The sequence below is a fragment of the Numida meleagris genome, chromosome 25 (assembly GCF_002078875.1).
Source record: "Numida meleagris isolate 19003 breed g44 Domestic line chromosome 25, NumMel1.0, whole genome shotgun sequence".
Classification (NCBI taxonomy): domain Eukaryota; kingdom Metazoa; phylum Chordata; class Aves; order Galliformes; family Numididae; genus Numida; species Numida meleagris.
The window spans coordinates 1,074,349-1,095,786 of NC_034433.1; the positions used below are offsets into that span (position 1 = coordinate 1,074,349).

The 21,438-nt window shown below is 55.9% G+C and overlaps 1 protein-coding gene and 1 long non-coding RNA gene across 3 annotated transcripts; one reads left to right on the forward strand and one right to left on the reverse strand.

The window, feature by feature from the left end:
* On the reverse strand, nt 2,611-14,828 carry MYBPH (myosin binding protein H). Of its 2 annotated transcripts, none has more exons than XM_021377429.1 (11): nt 11,580-14,828; nt 11,223-11,357; nt 9,492-9,659; nt 6,793-6,881; nt 5,913-6,108; nt 5,473-5,612; nt 5,207-5,366; nt 4,608-4,744; nt 3,977-4,163; nt 3,237-3,278; nt 2,611-2,745 (listed from the first exon to the last, which is right to left on the reverse strand). In XM_021377429.1, exons 1-10 carry the CDS (start codon nt 11,926-11,928, stop codon nt 3,268-3,270), a joined length of 1,572 nt encoding a protein of 523 aa, XP_021233104.1. In that variant the 5' UTR covers nt 11,929-14,828; the 3' UTR covers nt 2,611-2,745; nt 3,237-3,267. The 2 variants fall into 2 exon arrangements, with proteins under 2 accessions (XP_021233104.1, XP_021233105.1); XM_021377430.1 differs by having other exon boundaries at nt 2,669-2,781.
* Nucleotides 16,260-21,050, forward strand: LOC110388306. The gene is made up of 2 exons (XR_002432848.1): nt 16,260-19,521; nt 20,319-21,050. It is a non-coding gene; the product is annotated as an uncharacterized LOC110388306 (long non-coding RNA).

The following is a 21,438-nucleotide window of genomic DNA, read 5'->3' on the forward strand; positions in this document are numbered from 1 at the left end:
CAGGAGCTCCTCCGCCATCGGTGGGTTCCAATGACTCCTTGGAGCTGTTCGCGGTGCTGGGCACCCCACACGCTGCCCACCGCACGCTGCCCTTTGTGCAAGGCAGAATCGCATCTCCTCCATAAAATCAGAGAATCATTAAGGTTGGAAAAGACCACTATGATCGCTGTCGCCTCTGTTTGCCTCATCTCTCTCCTCATTGCTCCCTATTCCCTCCCCATATGGTCAGACTCTTTTAACCCCAGGTGTGTAGGGAATGCAGCCACCTCCATCGCCCAGGGGAACAGAGGAGCCTGCACCCATGCGGGATGAGTTGGGGGCACCGTGGCCGGGCTGACGCTGCCATGTGTCCATCTCAAGCTTGGTCATGGGCAGGGGGTTTTGCTGGTCCCATTCCCGTTGGAGGTGGGGTGGATGGGGATGAGCTGTCCTCCCCACCCAGCTCTGCGGTCCCTACAGCAGCACTGCCAGCCTCAGCTCTGTGGCAGGATTTCTTCCAGTGGTGGGAAGAGTTAATTAGAGTTAATTGGAATTCCTTTCTTATCAGCATCCCTTATTCATCAGTCTCCCTTTGGAAGCACATTTCCTATGGCCCTTTCCTTGCCCCGGGAGGGTTGTGCCCCTCAGACGTCACCGGTGACAAAGTGACTGCAGTGAGTTCCCAAAGGGGCTGGGAGGAAAAGGGCCTGGACGGGTGAGATTTATGGGTGGCTCTTTAGCTGGCTGTGGAGCACAACCCCATGCACATGGGTCCACCATTGGCCCACCCCTGCAGACAGCCCTGCTCTGGTAACTTACATTGCTCTGAGAGGAAGAGAAGGACAGCAAGGGAGTGTGGGAGAAATGATGAGGAGGGATGAGGGGCTCCATCCCACACATTTTGCAGGAGTCTCATTACATTCAGGCTGGCTGTGAGCCCTGCAGGCTTGGACCACGGTAGGTAAAATGGGTGAGGAGCAAGAAAGAGAATCAGATCCTTGCCTTGGGTCTCAACACTGTCGAGGGGCCCTGACTGCCCCCCATCCCCCATCCAGGTGCAGAACCCCAAATCCCTTATCAGTAGTGCCCAGGGATGCTGCAAGCCCAGAGCAGCACAGAGAGGACCCCCAGCTCCCTGCCCATAGCCTCTTTGCACAGCAGCCTCTTGGCTGCAGATTAGAGCTGCTGTTCACCGAGTACAGGTCAGATTCCCACTTGTGTCGTATTTCTGCAAGACGTTGCTTTCCTGGAAATGATGCCTTTGCCTGATCCCTGCTAAGATGCCCAGAAACCTAACAACTGGGATGTTCATAAATTAAAGGGCATTTGGATGATCGCTTTCAGTAAAAAATATATCCAGCAGATTTTTCCACTTGTGTGCCCTCTGGACCTTTCCCAGGAGGGCTCACTATAAGTGGATGCTGTTACCCTCCCTGGTCCCCTGGGGGGTTACAAACACACTCCTTGCCCTGCAGGGCTGCGTTAACAGTCAGAAAAAGGGGCACAGTGTGCAGCACTGCACCAGCTCGGTGATGCCTCTGCTCTTCAATAGGGCTGCATACCCCCCTGCTAACACAGCCCGTTCCCAGCACCTGTCTTTCACCTGTCAGTGCCACATACTGAGATGATGACACTGTGAGAGGGCAGAGCATCAGCATCAGTGCCCAATGCCCAGTGGGACTGCCTGGCCCGTCACTCAGGCAGCTGGACCACAACCTGCACCCCAGTGGCATTGCTAGCCCCAGCCACCTCCATGAGCCAGCCTGACCCTTGGCTAAGATAAAAATTAATCCGACAATGCCCTCTGATGGTAGAAATAATGTCTGGTGTGAACAGTGCCATGAGGAGCCCCCGGGCTTCAGCCTGGGTGCTGGGTGACCGGAGGCAGATGGGGACAGAGGACGGTCCCCGCTGCAGGGCTGATGCAGCAGAGCTGGCTGCTTTAGCCATAGGTTTGCAGTGCCAGGGCCCACCAGGATGTCAGTTTGTGGGTCTGGCCCCACGCCCCCACTCTGCCCCATATGCCTGCTCCGTCAGCCCCAGCTGTGCTGTGGCAGAGTGCCCCATGCTGCTGACCCCTGCTTAGCGGTGCATTCGCTCACCCTGATGGATCTGTCTGGGTTCTCTGTTAATTACCAACATCTGACCTGAGCTGTCTCACAGATGGAAGTAATGAGGCTGCCTTCCTGCACATGAGCTAATGGGGCTGATTCCTCCTCCAGATAATGCATGGGCACGTCTTGCCTGTGCTCTGGTGAGAGGGTGTTGCTGGAAGGGTAATGGCATGTGGCTGAATTGTGGCAGCCCTGGTGAGGATGAAGATGCATCAATATGACTGTGTTTTGATGTCGCTATTTCTCTTTTTCATTCTCCAGCTGCAGCAGGTAACCCTTCCTCCTCCTTCTTGGTGGTTTGGTTCTGCTTTAGCCATCTTCATGTTTTACAAAGCTGGCACTTGCTTTCCAAGCTCAAAAACTGTTTCCTCCACCCATGGCTGTGTGGAATGCTATGACACACTGTAGCATCCCTACAGCTCCCTCTCCTCCATCCCAAGGCCCCCCATTGCAGGACACAGTGGTTGTTGAGGACTGGAGACCAGATGGGCTTCTTTTATTGCCACAGATAAAAACACAACTGGAGAGGGCCATGCCATGGCCAGGACAATGCGCAGGACCCCAGAAGCACTGCTGGGGAGGGGACAGGCCTGCAGGCAGTGGAGGCTGTTGCTGGGAGCATCACCATGTGCTGCGCTGCTGGAGCATCCACCTGGGTGAAGGAACAGGATCTGAGTCCTGCAAGCTCCTGGTCAAGGGCGAGATGGGAAACGATGTCCCAGCTGTGGCTCCAAGGGAAGACAAGCCCAGGCAAGTTCCTCCACCCCTTTCTGCCCCACAAAATTCACCCACAGCCCTTCAGCTCTGCTTCTCTGTCTCACGCACCTTTATACCTGCCCCCAGCCCCAGTTCCTGCTCCCTATATGAATATTCAGCCCCATATCTCCAAGCCCTGCCTGCTGTTCATGTGACTCCCCATGCAGGTCCTCCTTTCTCTTGGCCTATTTACAGCCCTCCCTCCCCCTGGCAAAGGGGCAGGTTTCTCTCATCTCACCCCACCAGCACATCTCCAGCCCTGGGAGGAGGCAGCCCCTCAAGTGAGGCTCCATCAGCAGCTGACAAGGGCCAGTCCAGGGCACCCAACTTTCTCCATCCCCAAAGGATCCACCCTCCTCCCCTCCCTCAGCCCCAACCCAGACCTACCTTGCTCTTCATCTCAGCCTCCAACCCGTCCTCACTTGGGCACTGCAGGAGAGCATGGGAGATGTAAAGCCCCTGAAATCCCCTCACTCCCCTGTGACATCTAAATGTGCACCAGGGTGTGACAAATCCTCTCAGTGCACTCACACCAATGCACACCTACGCACAGCATCCCTGTGCACTCATGCTCCATGAGCTGACACGCAAGCACTGCCTTCTCCCAGACAGTTTGTCCCCACGACCCCATGTTCCAGCCTAGGCGATGGTCAGGTGCTTTGTGTCCCCAGCACGAGGACAAGCTTGTCATCAAGGGCTGGGCTGTCTGCTGAGGCAGGGAAATGGGAGCTGGAAAGCCTGGGCAGGATCCTGAGACATAAATCATGGCACCCCAGGTGCAAGTGAAGCAGTTTTGGCACGCATGGCTTGGGGGTGACTTAGGACACAAGTGGTGGTGGACGCAGTGAGGAGCAAGTGACCATTACGGCCTCCACCAGCCCCTCTGCTCCTTTGCACCTCCAGACTCTGGTTTCCTGCCCACTTTTTGGCCACAAATGAAAAGCAAGGGATGCTGCAAGACTGTAAACTCAAGAAGCCCAAAGCTCCATCTCCACAGGGTGACCCAAAGCCCTTCAGCTCCTCCACCACCAAAACCCAACAGAAAAAAAGGCACAAACTGCACCACTGTGAGAGCAGGGACAGGCAGGCAGGAGGAACTGCTCCTCTCTCTTCTCGGTCAAACTTACTTTTCACATCAAGTTTGCAGTCTACCGAGGCTTCCCCCAAAGGGTTCACAGCTTTGCAGGTGTAGACACCCGCGTCAAAAGGGCTGGGCTTGCGGATTTCCAGGGAGCAGACACCCTGCTCGATCATTGCGATGTATTTCGGATCTTCCCGTATCTCCATCTTATTTTTCAGCCAGATGATTTTGGGCTAGAAGGAAGAAGGATTTCATTTATTTATTTATTTTTGAAGCGGGGAGAGGCATGAGAATTCTAACTGCCCCCAGAATTTAGCCACCTCCTCCTGCTTCGCCTTGGTCCTTCCTGACGCCAGTGGCCACGATGGGATCCAGTGTCAGATGCCATTTGTAGAGCTAAAACACCCATTCTGGAGCTCTAACCACCACCCACAGCTCCTCTCTCAGGGTGGAAGAAAACAGGACATGGCTTGAATTGAGACCAGCCTCCCCTCCCCAGGCAGAAACACCCCAATTTGTCCTGTTTTGTTTGACTCAGAGGGCAGCTGCAGACCCTAACTCCGTTCAGCCCTAACCAAACATGACCAATCATCTCCCATCGCTTCCAACCACCTTGCGGAGCCTGGCTGGTGGCTGCCTGCATGCAGAGGTGATGCTGTCCTTGGAGGAGCACTGACCTGGGGGAAGCCCCGGACAGAGCAGAAGAGGTGTGTGCTGTACCCCCGGGTGGTGGCTCGGTCTGTCAGGGGCTGGGTGAATTTGGGAGGCTCCATCATGTCCCGTTCAGGGATCTTCTGTGGTTGGTAAACAGTTTCTAGGAAATTAATGAATTTTACGTTAGGCAGAGTTTGGGATCCTGGGCTGACCATCACTTGGCCACAGGAACCCAGCCCTAAGCCTCCCGAAATACTTCTGCTCTCTCATGTAAGCTAGACAGCATCTAGAGTGACCTGAGAGCTTGGCCTTCAGCTCACACCAGCCCTGTCTATAAATCCCATCTCATCGAACCGTGCCCAGTCCCTGGGTCTGATGCAGACACCAGTCTGCAAGCCAAAACCACGAAGCTTGTCTTGCTCTGCAGCAGGTCAGACCCAGGCCAGGCACCTTCCAGAACCCTCTACTGCATCCATCCCAAGGACTGAGAGCCTCACCCTGTGGGGCTCATCCTGGGTACCAGCCTGGAGGCATCACCACTGACCCAACACCAAGGAAGCCCTGGTGGGGACAGGATCCCTCTTGCCCACCCCACCACCCCAAGCCATGTTCCCGTCCCCACTTGTCTTCTTGATGTGGGCCACCCCGGAAGCAACAGCTGCTGTCTCGCTCAACCCGCAGGCATTCTCTGAAAACACACGGAAGGAGTAGGTATTGCCCATGATGAGGTCGGAGATGGTGCAGCTGGTGCGGGTGCAGCGGTCCAGCACTGTGAACCATTTCTGATAGGGGAAAAAAAGAGTGGTTGGAGGTTGTCCAAAGGAAGGGGAACCCATGGGTGCAGCCCTGGCACTGGGGTACATGAGGGACAGGAGTGGCCGGACTCACCCCGCTCTTCTTGTCTGACTTCTGCACAGTGTAGCCCTTTATCTCAGAGTTCCCATTGTCTGCTGGGGGACTCCACTCCAGGGCCACATTAAAGCCCCACACATCCACCAGCTTCAGGTTCTGGGGGGGACCAGGCCGCTCTGCAATTACAAACACTCACATGGCTGTGTTCTCATTTGCTCCCCCCAATTACTATGCTCTGACCATCGTTTTCACTTCACTTTTAATGGTTTTTTACCCTGTTGCAGCACAAGAAAGGTAAGGATCTGCAGTGAGCATGGGCTGGTAGACATCCTGCAGCCCCCACAGCGATTCCTTCACGTAATGGAGGAAGGACCCCAGAGCCCTGTCCTTGCTTTGCTGCTGTCCCTGTCCCATACCACCCGGACCAGAAGCTACCCCCAAGCAAAGGGCAGAAAGGTTCCCATCCATAGCCGTACCAATCACTCGAATGTCCAGGGTGGCCTTGTCCTCAGCTCCATTTATCCTCACTGCAAGCTGGTACTTGCCCGAGTCACTGCGCTGTGCCGTGCGGATGAAGAAGATTGTGTCCTTGTCTGTGTTGCGGATGTTGACACGGCTGGTGTCCAGGGGCTGGTTGTCCTTGGTCCAGGTCACCTGGGGCTGCGGCTTTCCCTGGAGGAACCCATGTAGGTAGGTTAGAACAACTGAAGGACGTGGTCCCAACAGGGTGAGCAGAGCCACTCCACTTTGTCCAGGCAGCCATGGCCTGGATATGTATCACAGAATCATAGAATCCTTTGAGTGTGGAAGGGACCTTAAGAGTCATCTAATCCAAATCCCCTGCAATGAACAGGGACTCTCCCATCCAGTAGGGCCCAGGGAAGAAACTATAGCAAATCCCCATCAGCCCTGCTCCAGGAATGATGCTAGTCCCTAAAGTCCCCATGGAGCAAATCCATTTGCCTGTCAAGAGATTTGCAGACAGAGCTGTGCTCATGTTGCTGAGCTAAGGTTCAAGCTGAGCAGCAGGGGCTTGAGTTTGGCATCCATGGCTGATGCGCTCCTGGAGCATGGCCAGCTCAGGCTCTCAGCTGCCTACAAGACATGGGATGGACATGTCCCTCACTGCAGGGGCAGCTTTCTGCCTCTTGCTTCCCAAGGGTTGTCCCCTTACCAATGGGAGCTAGGCAGGAATTGAAGAGGAATTCCCACCCATCTCAGGCCATAAGACATGGGGACCAGGACAAGCTAGCACACAGCAGAACCTGGGCGTGCTACATTGGCTAGAAAGGTCACTTGGGAAACCAACCCTGGGTGAGAAAACCCAAGGGATTAAACCCCAAATCACCCACGTACCTGGAAAGGGATCAGCAGGTTCACGGCCTCCCCAACATGCCTGACGTACACCTGCCGCAGCTGACGGGGTAAGCGGATCCTCGGGAGATCTGGGAACCAGAAAGTCAAACAGTAGGGCCAGGAAATCACAGCTCACAGCCTGACCACATCTCCTGCAGGGACAAACCCATCCCATGCATCCTGCTCTTGGCCACCAGGATGTCCTCCCCAGAAACAGCTCTTCCCTCTCATCTCATGGTTTTAGTGGGCTTGGTGGTGATGGGTTGGTGGTTGGACTGGATGATCTTAGTGGTCTTTTCTTAATGATTCTATGATTCTGTGATCTCCTGGACCACGCTTCCCATTGCCAGCACTCCAAAACTTCTTTGTCCAGCTGCTAGGTGACCAACCCAACGGCACCACCATGACGATCCATTCATCCTTACAGCCTGGCCATGGTGACCAGCGTGGATCAACCAGCAGAGCCCACGTGGCAGCAAAGCCATGGGCACCATCTCCCGGTTGGGAACCATTTCTCTCCCAGCTCAGACAGCAGACTTTCTAGGAAAACACAATCTGACTTCCAGCAAGGGCAAGGCTTGGTGGACCTCTTCCTTCACTGTGGGCTCAGGGCCGTGGAGAGGACAAGGTGGTGCACAGCTTCTCACAGTAGAGCTACAAAAGCCCAAGCTAGAAAATGGAGGCTGATGTCCCCAAGGGAACATAACAAAGATAAGCAAAAAAACCACTGGAGAATGCCGATGGAGTGCGTGTCTCCTTCCCGGGGTGAAAATAGCAGCCACGTAACCCAACCAGCATGGTGCCAGTGATCCTTCTGGGGAGGCATCGGGTTGACGTGAGCCCCTCATAAAAGAGCCGTGTGTCTCTGCCTGGATTAAACGTGCTGGAGCTCAGCTCTGGGGAGGGGGCTCGTGGAGGGCGACAGCCAGAATTAAACCAGGAGCAAGCGAAGCCTCAACAGCTGTGAGCAGAGAGGGCTGGGAGATGCCCGACGGTCCCAGATGGCCCCGCTGACAGCTGGGGAGGTCTCTGCTTCGTGCACACAGCTGTTCACTGCAGGAATCCATGTGCTGATGCTCTGCATGGGATCATTCATCCCAGCAGGGCGGAGAAACTGGATTTCCATGGAGGAATATTAATTAATGGGTGTTTTCCTCAGCTCAGCCACACAGGGCTGGGTGGAGTAGTGGCCCAGGTGAACTGTGTACGTGGCTGGGAAGGTATTTCCTTGCCCTAATTCCCTGCAAAATGCTGAAATCTTTGGCTGATTTCTTCCTGTCTCTCTGCCTCCCAAACCCACTCATCCCACCTGTTCTTAAACTCCCTGCTGCATGTTCCGCTGCTATTTAAAATCCCATGTGACGCTATAAATGTACCAAAGAGGGGTACAAAATGCAATCCTGAATAAAATGAGAAGACCATAATGTAATGGACAGGATGGGGATGAGTGGACTCAGGCACCCAACGTGTACCAGCACCACTGGGGAGGACTCAGGATCTCAGTGACGCATGGAGGGGTCATTTGTTTCTCAGCAAAGCCAGAGCACATGGCATGCCATGTTTCAGATGAAATGCAAAAGTTGGCAAGTGCCATGTGCCAATAGAGTTTCAGTCAGCAAAAGAAAGGAAAAAAGGCAAAGATATCATAGAGCAAGAGCAAGCTGCACATGGATCTTCCAGCCCGTTGGGTTTACTCTCAGCTGGCACACGTGGTTGGGAAAAAAGCTTGCAGCGATGACAGCAGAACAAGCAGCTTGGCCTGGTGCAGCTTGGTGCAGCACGGGACTGCCAGCAGGAAACCTGAGCTGTGCGCTTGGCATCTCATCCCAGTCACCCATGCCTCAGTTTCCCCAGTTCTGCAAGGAAAATGGGATCTGGAGGTGAACATGGCACCACTGGTAGACACCTCCATGCTATCTGTGCTTCATCCCCCAGAGGATTCAGGCAGAGCTGGGCTCTGGACACAGCACCCAACGAGCCACAGCCCTGCAGGACCATTTCCAGATGCTGGTGGCCTTCTCCACATCCTTTCCTAACAAAAAACTGACAGTTTCTGAAATAGCTCGTTATCATTAATACTATTTTTAAGCCAATGAAAAAAATTCTGTTCTTTGAGTCATGGGAAAACGTGCATTAATAATTCCTTAGAAAGGGTAAATAAGTATATTTCCTGTCAGCTAAATGAAAACCAGCCTTGCAATCATACATCAACCTCGGCACATTTGCTGCACCCCATGAGGAATGCGAGTCTTGCTAAGCATGGGAGCAAGCCATTCATTAGCGCGTTCAGCGTGATTAGAGTTCCCGTGCTCCAGACAACCATCTCTCGACTTTCCTCAGCTAAATAAACAGAGCTGCCTCCGGCCCTGCTGCCCAGCAGGTGTGTGCTGGCACAGTAGAGATGCAAGGAGAGGAGGTGCAAGGCCATTTCACAGCCATTGCAATGAAATGGGAAAACGGGGCTCTGCATTTTGGGTGCAGCTCACTCCCATCTACAAGATCAGCACACTGAGGTCAGGAAGCTGCTCCATTCCCATCCCATTCCAGGGGAACTGGGCCCTGTTCTGGAGGATAACATCTCAGTCGAAGGCTGGATTGCAACAGTGAGAGGGCAGAGGCCGTTTGGGCTGTAGGGATGGGCTGCCATTTCTTTGCCCGTTGACAAGGCGCACAGGACAGTGCAGGGCACAGTTTCTTACCGGTGATCTCCCTGATGAGGATTGGCTGCTCCAAGGTAGCTGGGACGCTGGTGCCGCTGGCGCTGACAGCCTTCACCCGCACGTGGACCTTCTCACCAGAGCCAAGGTCCTGGATCTTGTAGCGGGTGGAGAGAAAAGGCTCCTTGTTCACAGCTGTCCAGTCCGTACCTGGAACAAACCCAGCAAAGCCCTTCAGATACGGCATGGACAGATGGATGCACACCCCCCGGACAGCGGGATCAAACCCAAAGGGGTGAAACCCAGAAGCAACGAAATGCTTCCTTGGAAAGGCACAAGCAGAAAGATTCATCTCATGAGACTTGGGGCACCTGGCCTCCCCACCCTGCCAAGGAGTGTGGGTTACCAACTGGCAGGTGGTCAACTGTTGAGCAGGAGGTAATTTGCAAGGCATGAGGCCAAATAACATGGTCTCTGCTGACATTCCAGGTGCGTTTCTGGAAGTAGTTAAGATCCTCTGACCACCCTGCCAGCCTATCTTCTCCTCCTGAATCCCTAGGATCCTTTGCTGTGGCTCCCTGTGCTCCCCAGCACAACCTCAACATTGGGCAAGGCCTGCCCATCACCTGCCACTGGCATTACTCCACCTTCACTTCAATCTGACCATATTTTGGCCAACCAAAATGGTCTCATACTGGCCCAAATGCAGCAGTCTCAGAGCCCACGTGGCCATCACTGAGTGGCTACGGCTCTTCTGCCACTCAGCCAAGCCCAGAGCAAGCTAGGAGAGCATCCAAAACCGTGACCTTTGGTGGCTGTTAGCCAGCTCCCTCCAGGAACGCCTGCATCTTTCTCCCATGCGAGGACCTCCTCACATGCCCTGTCCAGCCATGGTTACCTCCCCAGCCCCCAGCTCGAAGAAAAGCCTCCCATGGCCAAACTTGTGGCTCTGCTTCTGTGGATCATGCCTGCCACAAGCTGAACATCCAAGGGCCACAGGTCAAGTTCCCATGGACCACCTGGGTCTCCCAAACCGCTCCAGCCTCACGCAGCACCCAGCTCACCAACCCCAGCCTCCCTGTGCTGTTCCCACACACACCTTGTTTACTCTCACCCCAAGGCCAAGCAGGGCTTCACGAGAGTGCCCAAAACATGTCTCACCCACCTACTTCATTCCACCAACAAGCAATGCAACCGGAGAACCGCAGCTAATTGCTGCCACCCACCAGCCCATCTCCATCCTCCTTCCAGGCTCTTTGAGCCCCATGCTCCTGGGGCTGGGCTTGCCTGCTGATACATGCCAGCCTCTCACAGCGCCCAGCAGGACCCTTTCCTCCCTCATCCTCCCACCTTATCCCCATTTCTCTGTGCATCACTTTGAGCAGACGTGGGAGAATTGTGTCTTCCTGCTCCCATGGTCTTGTATGCCCGTCACAATCCCAGGTCCGTGTTGAGCTGGTCGTCACCAGAGACCATTCCCCATGGTCATGCTGCTCCCTCCTCCACCCTCTAGCTGGATGCAGCAGTGATGTTAAACTCCTGTGGTCCAGCCCACTGCTAAAGAGACCACCGATACCTGAAGCCAATGGGATGACCCTCTCCTTCATCGGAAAAAAAAAACCATATATGCCATTTAAATTGAAGCATTTGGGGCAAAGAAAGGGAAATGGAGTGCACAAAGAAGCACTGCCAGGTTCCACCCAGCTCCACCCCACACCTCTGCAGCAACATGCCCTCTCTCCATGCTCAAGAGGAAGGAAAACCCAAGCCTACTTCCATCTTTGCAGATCTCCACCACGTATCCATCCAGGCTCGATTTGCCAGTCTGCTCCGGTGCTTTCCAGGTCAGCGTAACAGAGTTTTCAGTCACTTCTTCCACAGCCAAGGACAAGGGGATGCTGGGCGGCTCTGCAACAAACCCACAGGGTGAGGGCAGGCTGTGGGCTCTTGGGGAGCAATCACCCCACACCTAGGCTGCCCTCCAGCCCACCCACCCCCTATTCCCCCAGCTCTATCCCCCTCCCAAAATATCACCGCTGATTTCATCCCCCCCATCTCTTCACCTCTACGTGTCCCCTTCTCATCCTTGCCTGTCCCCCTCCCCGCTTCACTATCCAGTCCCCTCCTCACCTTCTTTGGGTTTCTCAGGCTCTGGGGGTGGGGCTGGGGCTTCAGCTGGGGCGGCCGGGGGGGAGCCTTCCTCATGGGCTGGAGTTGCTTCATCTGTGGGGGTCGGAGCGTGCTCGGCTGCAGGGGCTGCAGGCTGCTCCGCGTCAGGGGGATGCTCGGGGGCTGGGGGTGTTTCAGTAGCTGGGGCTGGGGCATGCTCTTCCTTTGGGGTCGGTGCTGGCTCTTCCTTTGGGGTCGGTGCCGGCTCTTCCTTTGGGGCTGGTTCCGGTGCTTTCTTTGAGGCCGGTGCCGGCGCTTTCTTTGCTGCTGGTGCTTTCTTTGCAGCAGCTGGAGCCGTTTTGCCGGTCATCGCTGCAAAGCCAAGGGGCTGTTTTGGAGTCTCTGCTCCGGGATCTCTGCTCTCAGCGGGGGTCCCTGCTCCAAACCAAAAGTCTCTCCTCCAGACTCGGAATCTTGGCTCCGAAGCTGGGGTCCCTGCTCTGGACCAGGGGTCTCCACTCCAGATCCGGTGTCTCCACTCTGAAGGGACGGGTTGTGCTGCAGGACGGCTGTGCTGGGAGGGGGGAACCAGGTCACTGAGCCAGGACAGGGGCTGGAAACTTTTATAGGCTTGGGCTGGCACTTGTCACCTCCCTGCAAACCAATCTGCCTGCGCAGGCGGGGGCCGCCAGGAATAGCCACTCGGGACCTGCACATTCAGCAGCACGCCCCTACCCCCTCCTATGGGACTGCAACACATGGTCCTGCCCCCCCACTCCCCCCATGCCTGCACGGGACTGCGCAGGCCAGGGCCAGGTCACCTTTCTTTGGGGACATAGCTCCTGTTCCACCCCACCACTGCCACCTCCTTGGCTATCCACCGTCCCCAAATTCTTTGCTCACTCCACACACCCTGTGCCTTGTCCCACAAAAGACCCCTCCATCTCCTGATCCTCCCGCTAAATCCCACATTGCTTCCCTGACCCACGTGCCCCCCAGGTCCTTCCTTATTCCCTGCCACTCTGCTCCCCAGCTCAGTACCAGAAACCAGAAGAGCTGAGGCTGGAAGGCACCTCTTGAGATCATCCAGACCAACCCCTCACAAAAGCAGGGTCACCAAGGCAGGATGCTTATGAGCTTCCCCAGTTCTTTGTACCCAGATCCTCTCCTAGCTCCTTCTGGAACCCCTGACCCTTCCCCAGTCCCACTCGCAGCCCCAGATCCCCTCTCTTCGTGTCCTCCCCATAGCCCCTTGGCCTTGACACCATGGTTTTCCCTATCACAGTCCTCAGCACAGCCCCATGGACACCTGCTCTGTGCATACCCCAGCCCTGCTGACCCACAGTCCCAGAGAACATTGGGCACAGGCCAGCCTTGCAGTGTGTTCTACAGCCTCTGCCTTGCACATACAAAGCAGAACCTCGTCCATGGGATCTGGTCACCCGAGGACTCACATCCAGCCACCTTTCTGCCAACCTCAAATTCTAGTTCACCCCAAAGGAGCACACTAACTCAAAGCCATGTTAGTCTATAGGATATAAACCCACTCACCCCCCTGTCTGTCCCTGTTTCCTTTGCTGCTATGTAGTGCATGATAAACGACTAAAAATGCCCCTGTAACCTATGGTCTAATTCCTTAGCCTTCCTCAAATTCGGGTCAACAGAGTGTTTTCTCCTCTCCCCGGCTACTTCCCTCCAGGGATGCTGTATGGAGGAGCCCGGTGCTCCTGGGCATTGCTCCAAAGGCTCACAGCTATGTGGTCCCCAGGAAACACCTCCAGACACAAACATCAGGGTCAAGGGGGCACTCGGGGACAGTTGGAGCACAGAGCTATGTGCTCTGACAGGACCAGATGATCCGATGGGAGAGGTTTTCTGGGTGGAGCTGGGGGCACCCTGGAAGGGGATGGAGCAAAGCAAAACCCCAGGGGCCAGGCTGGTGTTTAATGGGAGGATAACACGTGAGAAAAGATCTACAGAGCTCTGAAGGATGTGTCCCATGGGGAGGAGGACCCTGGGTGGGTAATGAAGCTGGTGGGAAGAAGAGGTGGCAGGGACAACACTGCTGGTCGTTGTGCCCATTGGGGGCTACTTGGGTGTTGGGCTTGGCCAGGCATGGGGATCAGCTTCTGGGGGTGGAAACAGGGAAAGCAATCACTGGTGGCTGCACAAAGGCATTGCCTGAGGTCTACACAGCAGAGGGTGAGTGCCAGCCCCCAGTAAGAGCGTGAAGGAGACCTCCCACTTTCTGCCTGCTGTGCTCCTGTAAGCCGAGAAGAAAACTCATCGCAGTCATCGGCCCTGCAAGTTGCAGGGGGATCAGGTAACAGGAGCACAACCCCCCAACACCCTGCTCCCCTCATTGGCTCTACAGTTTGCAACCTGCAGCACAACACTCCTGCCCCAGGCAGATTTTTTCACCCCCCCGTTATTTCAGCAAATGCACTTGGCAGCCAGACAGGGCCAGGACACCCAGAGATGATATCAGTATCTCAAGGAGGGCGCGCTTCCTCCAAAACTACGTGATAACTCAAGCATTCCTCATATATTTCACCAGCGAGAAGGAATGTCACTCCTAACAGCTCCTCGTTCTCCAAAAGACCTTTGGGATGCCAAAGGGCTGCCCTCCCTGAGGCAGCAGAGGGTGACATGGGGCTCCCAGCGATTCCTAGTGCATGCAGCATGGACGGGTGCTGCTCCTCAGGGCAGAACGGAGCTGCTCAAATTTGCCAAGTGGGTCACAATCCTGAAAATTTTCTGCAGCTGCTCTGGGTCAAGAGAAGAAGACAGTCCTGCTCCCCAGCATGGGCATGTAGGGCAAGAGGAGACCATCTGTCCATCCTCCTCCACCAGCCTTCGGCTCCTTGGATAGTAGAGTTGGGGAAAACTCCATTTCCTCTATGCCTTGAGCCGCCAAGACTTTGTCCCATCTTCAACCTCCTCAGTCTGAAGAGAGGTGGGATGACACCTCCCAGATCCTCTGCCCAGAGCTGGTGCTGGCTGTAGTCTTCTGAGTGGTATCTCCATGGGGGACTTCAGCCAACACAAAGCCTTGTTGCTGGGTGACATGCACCTGGCCCACGTGGTGGTGGCCTTTCCTATCAGCTCACGTGTGACCATCTCTGGGTTCCTACAAGCAGCACCAACTCTGCTTCAAGTCTTCATCTTTTGTTCCCCCAAAGGTGATTGTGATGCCTAATCTAAACCAGAACACTTTGCAAAGAGGAAGTTTCTTTTGACTGTGTGTGGAGAAAAGCAATTTTAAAAGCTCAGAGAAAAGAATAAAAAAAAAAAAGATCAATACCAAAACTCTAGTTTGTAAGGAAATGAGCACTCTGATTTCTATTTCTATTTGTGTGAGTGCAGTTGCAAATTAAACATTTTCCCCTGGAAAGGAACATCAATGCAATTATTCCACTCTCAGTTCTTGATATGAACAAAATTTGAGTTTTTAGGACCTGCTCGGTGACGTTTCGATGTTGTTTTCTCTGTTGACTCACAGGATGACTCATAGGTTAAGAGCAAATGAATCAACACGGCTTATCACCCAGACTTATCTGGGCCACGTTACCGTAGCATATTGGCATCTTGTTAATTCTCACATCACCAGCAAGGCCACCATACATTGAATACGCTCAAGTGCAGAAACACTACGCTCCCTGATGCGGGTCACCAAGGCATCGTGGCTGGTTGCCCAAACCCAAAGTCAAAGGGTTCCCAAAGGGACCAGCCTGGGGAGATGGAGGTTTGGTCACTCACCTCAACAGTCCCCACTGTCACCCCACCGAGGGATATGGCCAAAGACACCCACAGGGAGATACCTGGAGTCACCCCCTCCCCCATATGGCCACATCCAGTCCTGTCCATGCTGCGTGGACTGGGATTCCATGGAAAACACCACAACCAGCCCAGAGAAATGCCCAGACCCCACAGATTTCAGCACAAAGGAGGTGTCCAAATCCCTTTGGAGCCCATCCCCTCCTTGCAGGGGTTAAGTCAGACCTCCAGAAAACCATGGGGCTCACACGGAGACCACGCAGCCACCAACCACAGCCACCAGCTCAGGGTCGCGTCATGCCTGCCGTCACTTCCAGGCTCCAGCAGCATTTCCAGGCTGCCCGTCACCACGATATTCACAGCGCGCTGAGTCAAGCACCGGGGCAGGCGGCAGGTGGGCTGGGATGCAGACAAGCTTTCCGTCTGGTGCACCGCACGCAAGCAGATGCTTACTTCACCCCACAGCAATGAGCACAGGCAGGGACTCAGCAGGGGCAAGGGAGCAACCCCTCTCCTGAAGCCCCCAGGGCAGGTGATTGTTGGCTTTAAAATGTCCTTGTCTGGTGTAGAACACACAGCCAGGCAATTGAGAGGCGTATCCAGCATGATTCAGGGTGTCTCTGAGCTCCTGTTGGGGTATCAGCTGGGAATGGAAACATGGGTTGTGCAGCCCAGCCTGGTGGATGCTGTAGGATTGTCCCCATGGTTTGATCACGTATCATCTCACACCATCGACACTCAGCATCCCCATGGCTCAATTTGGCACCAGGGGATCACCCACCCCCAGCACCAGCTCACCAAATGGTACAGGGGGCTGGAGCTGAAGCCTTCCCACTGGGATCAGGAGCTGCCAGATGCAGGCAGGGGGATGCCAACACCCAACCCCACCAGCATCCTCAGGGTGCTATTTTTGGGCAGCAACGGGATAACCATCCTCCAAGTTGGCAAGGGGACAGCAACAGAGAAACCCAAGCGGGGATGCCCAGACTCTGACCAGTGCCTCACTGGGAGCGGAGCCCGGCTCAGCTTTCCTGGAGATGGCACCACGATGGGGAACACCGTGTTGCAGTGGTTATCACCAGTGCCACCACCAAAGCAGTCCCATTGCACGTCGCAGCTGCACAGGGCAGGAGCAGTGACCTCCCAGGACAGCACGGGCTGGCAGAAGCACCAGCATAAGTCACCCATCATACCTCCAGCACCCAGAAGCCACGACAAAGCCAAGGTATTGCTCTGCCTCTTGTGGCTTTTTTTCCAAACCCACCTCTGACATCTCCAGGGCTCCTCCCCCATCCCTCCTGTCCTCCCCTGCTCCTTCCTTCTCCCATCCACATCCCTCATTTACTTTCCCTAAATGTTTCCACTTGCACCCTCCCCCGGTGCAGGCTGACCCTGTCCAGGATGCTGCAATGCCAAGAGGAGCAAACCCTGGAGAAGGGACAGCATGTCCAGGACCCCCCCACCCCAAAATCTCCCTCTAATCCAGGCATCTTTGTTCAAGACTCCCCTGCTATGTCCCCTCCCTGCAGAGTTTACGGGATGGGACAGGCTACAAGAGGTCAGACCATGCCCACATCCCTGTGACTTGCTCCAGATCCCAGTAACTGGAAAAACAAACCCACTCCAGGGCTGTCCCACAATGGCCCAGCTGCACCCTCCCCTGCTGCCACCAGGGAGCATCATGGGGACATTTAAGCGCCAGGATTCCCAAATCCTGCGCCAGGATTTGGGAAGATGCCTTTTTTCTCATGGTCCTCAGTGTCCCCGATGTCCCCACAGATATGGCCCAGGTCTGTTTTGGATGCATGGGCTCCAGCTGCCACGCGTGCCTGCTGCGAGGGATGGGGCATGTGGGCACTGCTCCCCGTCCTGACCTACATCTGCTGCTCGTGCCAACACAACAGGGACACGTGTGTATTTTTGCAGGTGAAGGCCACCACACCCAGCCCCTGTGACCCAGCGGGGGCTGATTCTGGTGGTGGCTTTTGCTGTGATGGGCTGCTTCCATCTCCTGGGGTTTGGAGGTGGCAGAGATCCCAGGGGGTCTATGGCCAACGTGGAGGTCCCGTGCTCCCTCCAAGGCACGGTGCTTCGGAAGGAGGAGGACATCCTAAGGGCTGAATGAAGAGACTGTCCCCACTGCAATGGAACCAGTGCACAGAGAGAGCCCCCCTCCATCCACGGGCTGGAAACATCCCAGGATCCTGCAGCATCCTTCCTCCCCGGCCCCTGCAAAGCCCTCGGGATCCCGTGGGTGGTGGAACGCTGCAGGAATGCACTGGGATGTGCAGCGCTCAGAGCTCACCCAGCCCTGGGTGCCGCCAAGGCTGAGAAGCTGATTTAATTTCACAACCTGCAAAGCCCTTGGGGAGGCAAACCTGGCCAGGCCCCGGGTGCCAGGGCTGCCTATTTCCTACCCCTGGCTGCACGACCTCAAAACCAAAGCACCCTGCAAAAACCTGCACCGTCCTGCAAGCCAGACCTGCACCCACCCTGCCACCTGCATGGGCCAATGTGCCCACAGTGTTCCCTTTCCCAGTGCCCATGTCACCTCCTGCTTGGAGGGCGCAGGAACCCATGTCCTTTGCACCCCAGCACAGAAGGATGAGGGGGACAGAGGGAGAAGCCAGCAGCCCGACATCTGATCCCAGCTGCTCCGGTGTAAACTTAGCATGGCCTTTTGGAAAGTACTTGCCGTGGCAAAACACGCCGTAAATTACTGTTCTGGATGCCAACAATATTTCGAGATTAGCAAATCTTACAGAGCTCCTCGGGTACGAGCTGGATTTGGGGTTGAGGTTTGCAGCCCCACCAGCAGAACTGGGGGGCTCTCACCACCCCGCTGCCCCCTGGGGCAGGTGGCACTGAGCTGCAAATGCACTGCGGAGGGAGATGGGGACAGGTCTGGGCCAGTATCACGCGTGGGGCTGCAGGTCTCCCATGGGTGCCTCCCCCCCAGCTGCCCCAGCACTGCCCCACGTCCTCCAGGGGCTGAGCCACCTCCATCCCCACCTCCATCACCCCACAGTGCCCAGCACCGCCAGCACTGGGCAGGTGACACAGTCACGGTGCTTTGGGGCAGCAAAGCCCAGAGCTTTGCAAAGGCGACCCATGGGGCTGGACCCTGCTGCTGCCACCTGTCCCCACCCCTGCCACGGGTTTCTCCAGCTCAGCTGAGGGCTAATTCTGCCCCACAGCCCTCTGTCCATGGGGCAAAGAGGAGGGAGAAGTGCAGAAAAAGAGGCAGTGGGCACCCAGGGGTTAAACCAGGTGCACCCAGGTGGGAAGCCAGCGCAGGCATTGCATGCTGCAATTAACCCCTGCAACACCCCCAAGGCCAAACAGCCCAAAGTTGATGTTTTAACCCAAGATCAGCTCCTGGCTCGGTACGGGGCAGCTGGGGAAGGTCTTGTGCTACACCTGAAGCTGTTGCAGCTCAGCCTTTTCCATCTATGGGTGCCTGCACGCAGCCAGTGGTGCCAGCCCGGCCGTGGGGCTGTAAGCTGAGACGGCTCTGCACCTCCTGACCATCAAACTGCCCCAGAAAGGAGCGGATTCCCTGCACTATATTTGCAGGGGGCTGCAGCTCAGCACCAGTCCTGCCTGAGCTCCCTCTGCTGATCACCCCCCTTTGAGGAATACTGAGGGCAGATTGAAATGCTTGGGGTTAAATCCATCTCGGTGCAAGGAAAAGCAGCAAGGCTGGCTTGGGTTTGCACCCTCCTCTGAAAGAAATGGGCTCTAAAAACTAAAGGATGAGGCTTTCTTTCATGCAAGGATGCGCAGTTCTGGGGGCTGTGAGTTGGACGCAGGGCTCTCTGCACCCTGGGTGTGGGAGCAGTGGGGCTTGGGGCTGTACAGGATGCATCTCACTAAGAAGCCCCATTTTTGGTGTCCCATGAGGGTTGGCATCACTTGTCCTCACCCAGACTGGGGCTGCTGTGTTGGCTGTAGGATGACACATCCCCACGTGCTCTCAATGTAGCAGAAATGCTAAGTTGCAGCTTGAAGCAGTGATGGAGCACCTGGTGGGAAGGCAGGGCCAGCCCAGGGGAGCTCAGGTGCATGCAATGTACCTGAGTGACATGGAGCCAGGATCCAGCCCTTCCCAGACCTCATTTAAGGGCTGGCAGTGGAGGTGAGGGGATCTCACTGGAGATCTCTGTGCACCTGAGGTCCTCTAATGGTAAGCAAATTTTCTTTCTTTGTTTCTGTGTCCATGGCTTCTGTATTTGGGTTTGTCCTCATTTGCTCCAGCCAAAGGCTTTGCCACTCTGCTATTATTGCTACACTTTCCATCACATTACAGTGTTGCACCCAGCACCTGTGAGCACTGGGGCAGGAGGAGGGCACCACTGCAATTAAGTGGCACCAAAGAAGGCAGTGGTGGCAGAAACAGTGCAAATGCACGTGAGCTGAACCTGTATGTGCTCAGCCCAAGCACAAACCTCCTTGCACCTAGGGGAAAAAAAAAAGGGGGGGGGGGGGGGGGAAGGAAGTCCCTGGAGGGAGCAGAGCTCTCCCACTCGCTCTTCCCAGAGATGTTTCCTTGCTCTGATGCTGCCATCCAGTGGGAGAAGCTCCCTGCAGAGGGAAGAGCTGGGGATCCTAGCCCCAATGGGGCTACCTGCTGCCAGCACCGGCCCCGGGGGGGGTGGGGGGTGGCCCTGTGAGGGCCTTGAGCCCCCACTCTGTGCCCAGCCCCAGGCTGGCCATGGGCAGGCTGAGATGTGCTCCCATGCTGCAAGGATGCTGAGCCCGGGTGCTCTGAAACGCAGCACCCAGTGAGGGGGTGGGCAAAGGGGGATGGTGCAGTGGGGGGGAGGGTGTCAAGGGGCAGCCGTGGGCCTTCATCAGGAGGAGGAAGAGGAGGATGAGCTGCAGTGCAATCATAGGATCCTGGTGCAACACCCAGGGTTCTGCAGGGCAATGTTTGTAGCACGGTGTTTGCGCCCTGAATGCACCGCGCTTGCAAAATTCCAGCGCGCATTCATCAGCACCGGGGCTGCGAAGGAAGAACAAAGCCGAACAAAAGAAGGCACAAAGCTCCGCGGGCTCCGGTCGGTGAAGCAGAACGGTTTTGGCTGCGCACCCACCGCGGGCAGCAGCGCCCACAATGCGCCCGTTTGTTGGCACGGGGGGTGCTGGGGTTCCTGCAGAAACGAGCTCTCAGTGGGAGGATTCCGAGTTCAGCAGAGCACGGTTGGCTGGGTTGTGGCCGGGGCACAAAGGGACAGTGTTCCTCGGGAGCAGGGAGCTTCGGGGCTGGGAACACAGCACAGAAACCGTCAGAGCAGGGAGGCGATAGCGAAGCAAGGTCACGCTTGGCTTAAAGGGAGCAAGCAGGAAAGAGCTGTGCATATGGAGAGAGGAGGGGAAGGAAAAAAAAAAAGCAACCACCAAACAAGGAATTCGGGGATTTCTTCTGGCTGAAATCAACGATTGCCGTCCCAGGGTGGCTCCGTTTTCCAGGAAAGGAGGGATTTTCCTCTAAAATCGAAAGGGAAAACCCCTAAATTTTTATTCTCCTGCTGTGCCAACAGGAAATGTCTCCTGGGAGCAGCACACAATCCTGCTGCCGTCTGCTCCGGGAAGCACAAATGCTCTGCCGCCCCCTCGAGATCAGCCTGAAACTCCCCCCACCCCCAGACCCACAGCTCCCGATGGCCCCAGTGGGGAACGAGACATCAGCAGGGGCGAAAGGAGGCTGCTTGGTGCAGGAAAGCTCCACCTGCAAACGGCCACGTCTGGCAGCAGGGCTGAGAACTGTGCGCAACTCATCGCACCTCGCAGCCTCATAGCTGCACCCACACGGCCGGCCCAGGGAGAGCTCTGCCCATGGGGAAATGCCAGCACAGGTGGAAACGTGGCCCAGCAGCGTTCCCATGCCAGGACAAGCTGGCAGCGCGGCGGTGGCAGCGGGAGATTCTTCCCCATCGCCCAGAACAGCCCCAAACCTCTGTCCGCGGCCGGGGCGGCTCAGTCTCACCCCCTTCCTCAGCCCAAAAGAGCCCGGGGGAGGCGGGGCGGCGGCTGCTGCCGTGGGGCATCCCTCCCGTGCTCGGCTCCTCCAGGGACCTTCGTGCCCACGGATGCTTCCCCC

Coding starts and splice junctions, on each gene's coding strand:
- MYBPH (XM_021377429.1), bottom strand. CDS start 11,928: ATGACCGGCAAAACGGCTCCAGCTGCTGCAAAGAAAGCACCAGCAGCA. Junction 11,358..11,579: donor GCCTGAGAAACCCAAAGAAG/GTGAGGAGGGGA, acceptor GGTTTGTTGCAG/AGCCGCCCAGCATCCCCTTG. Junction 5,367..5,472: donor AGTCAGACAAGAAGAGCGGG/GTGAGTCCGGCC, acceptor TTCCCCTATCAG/AAATGGTTCACAGTGCTGGA.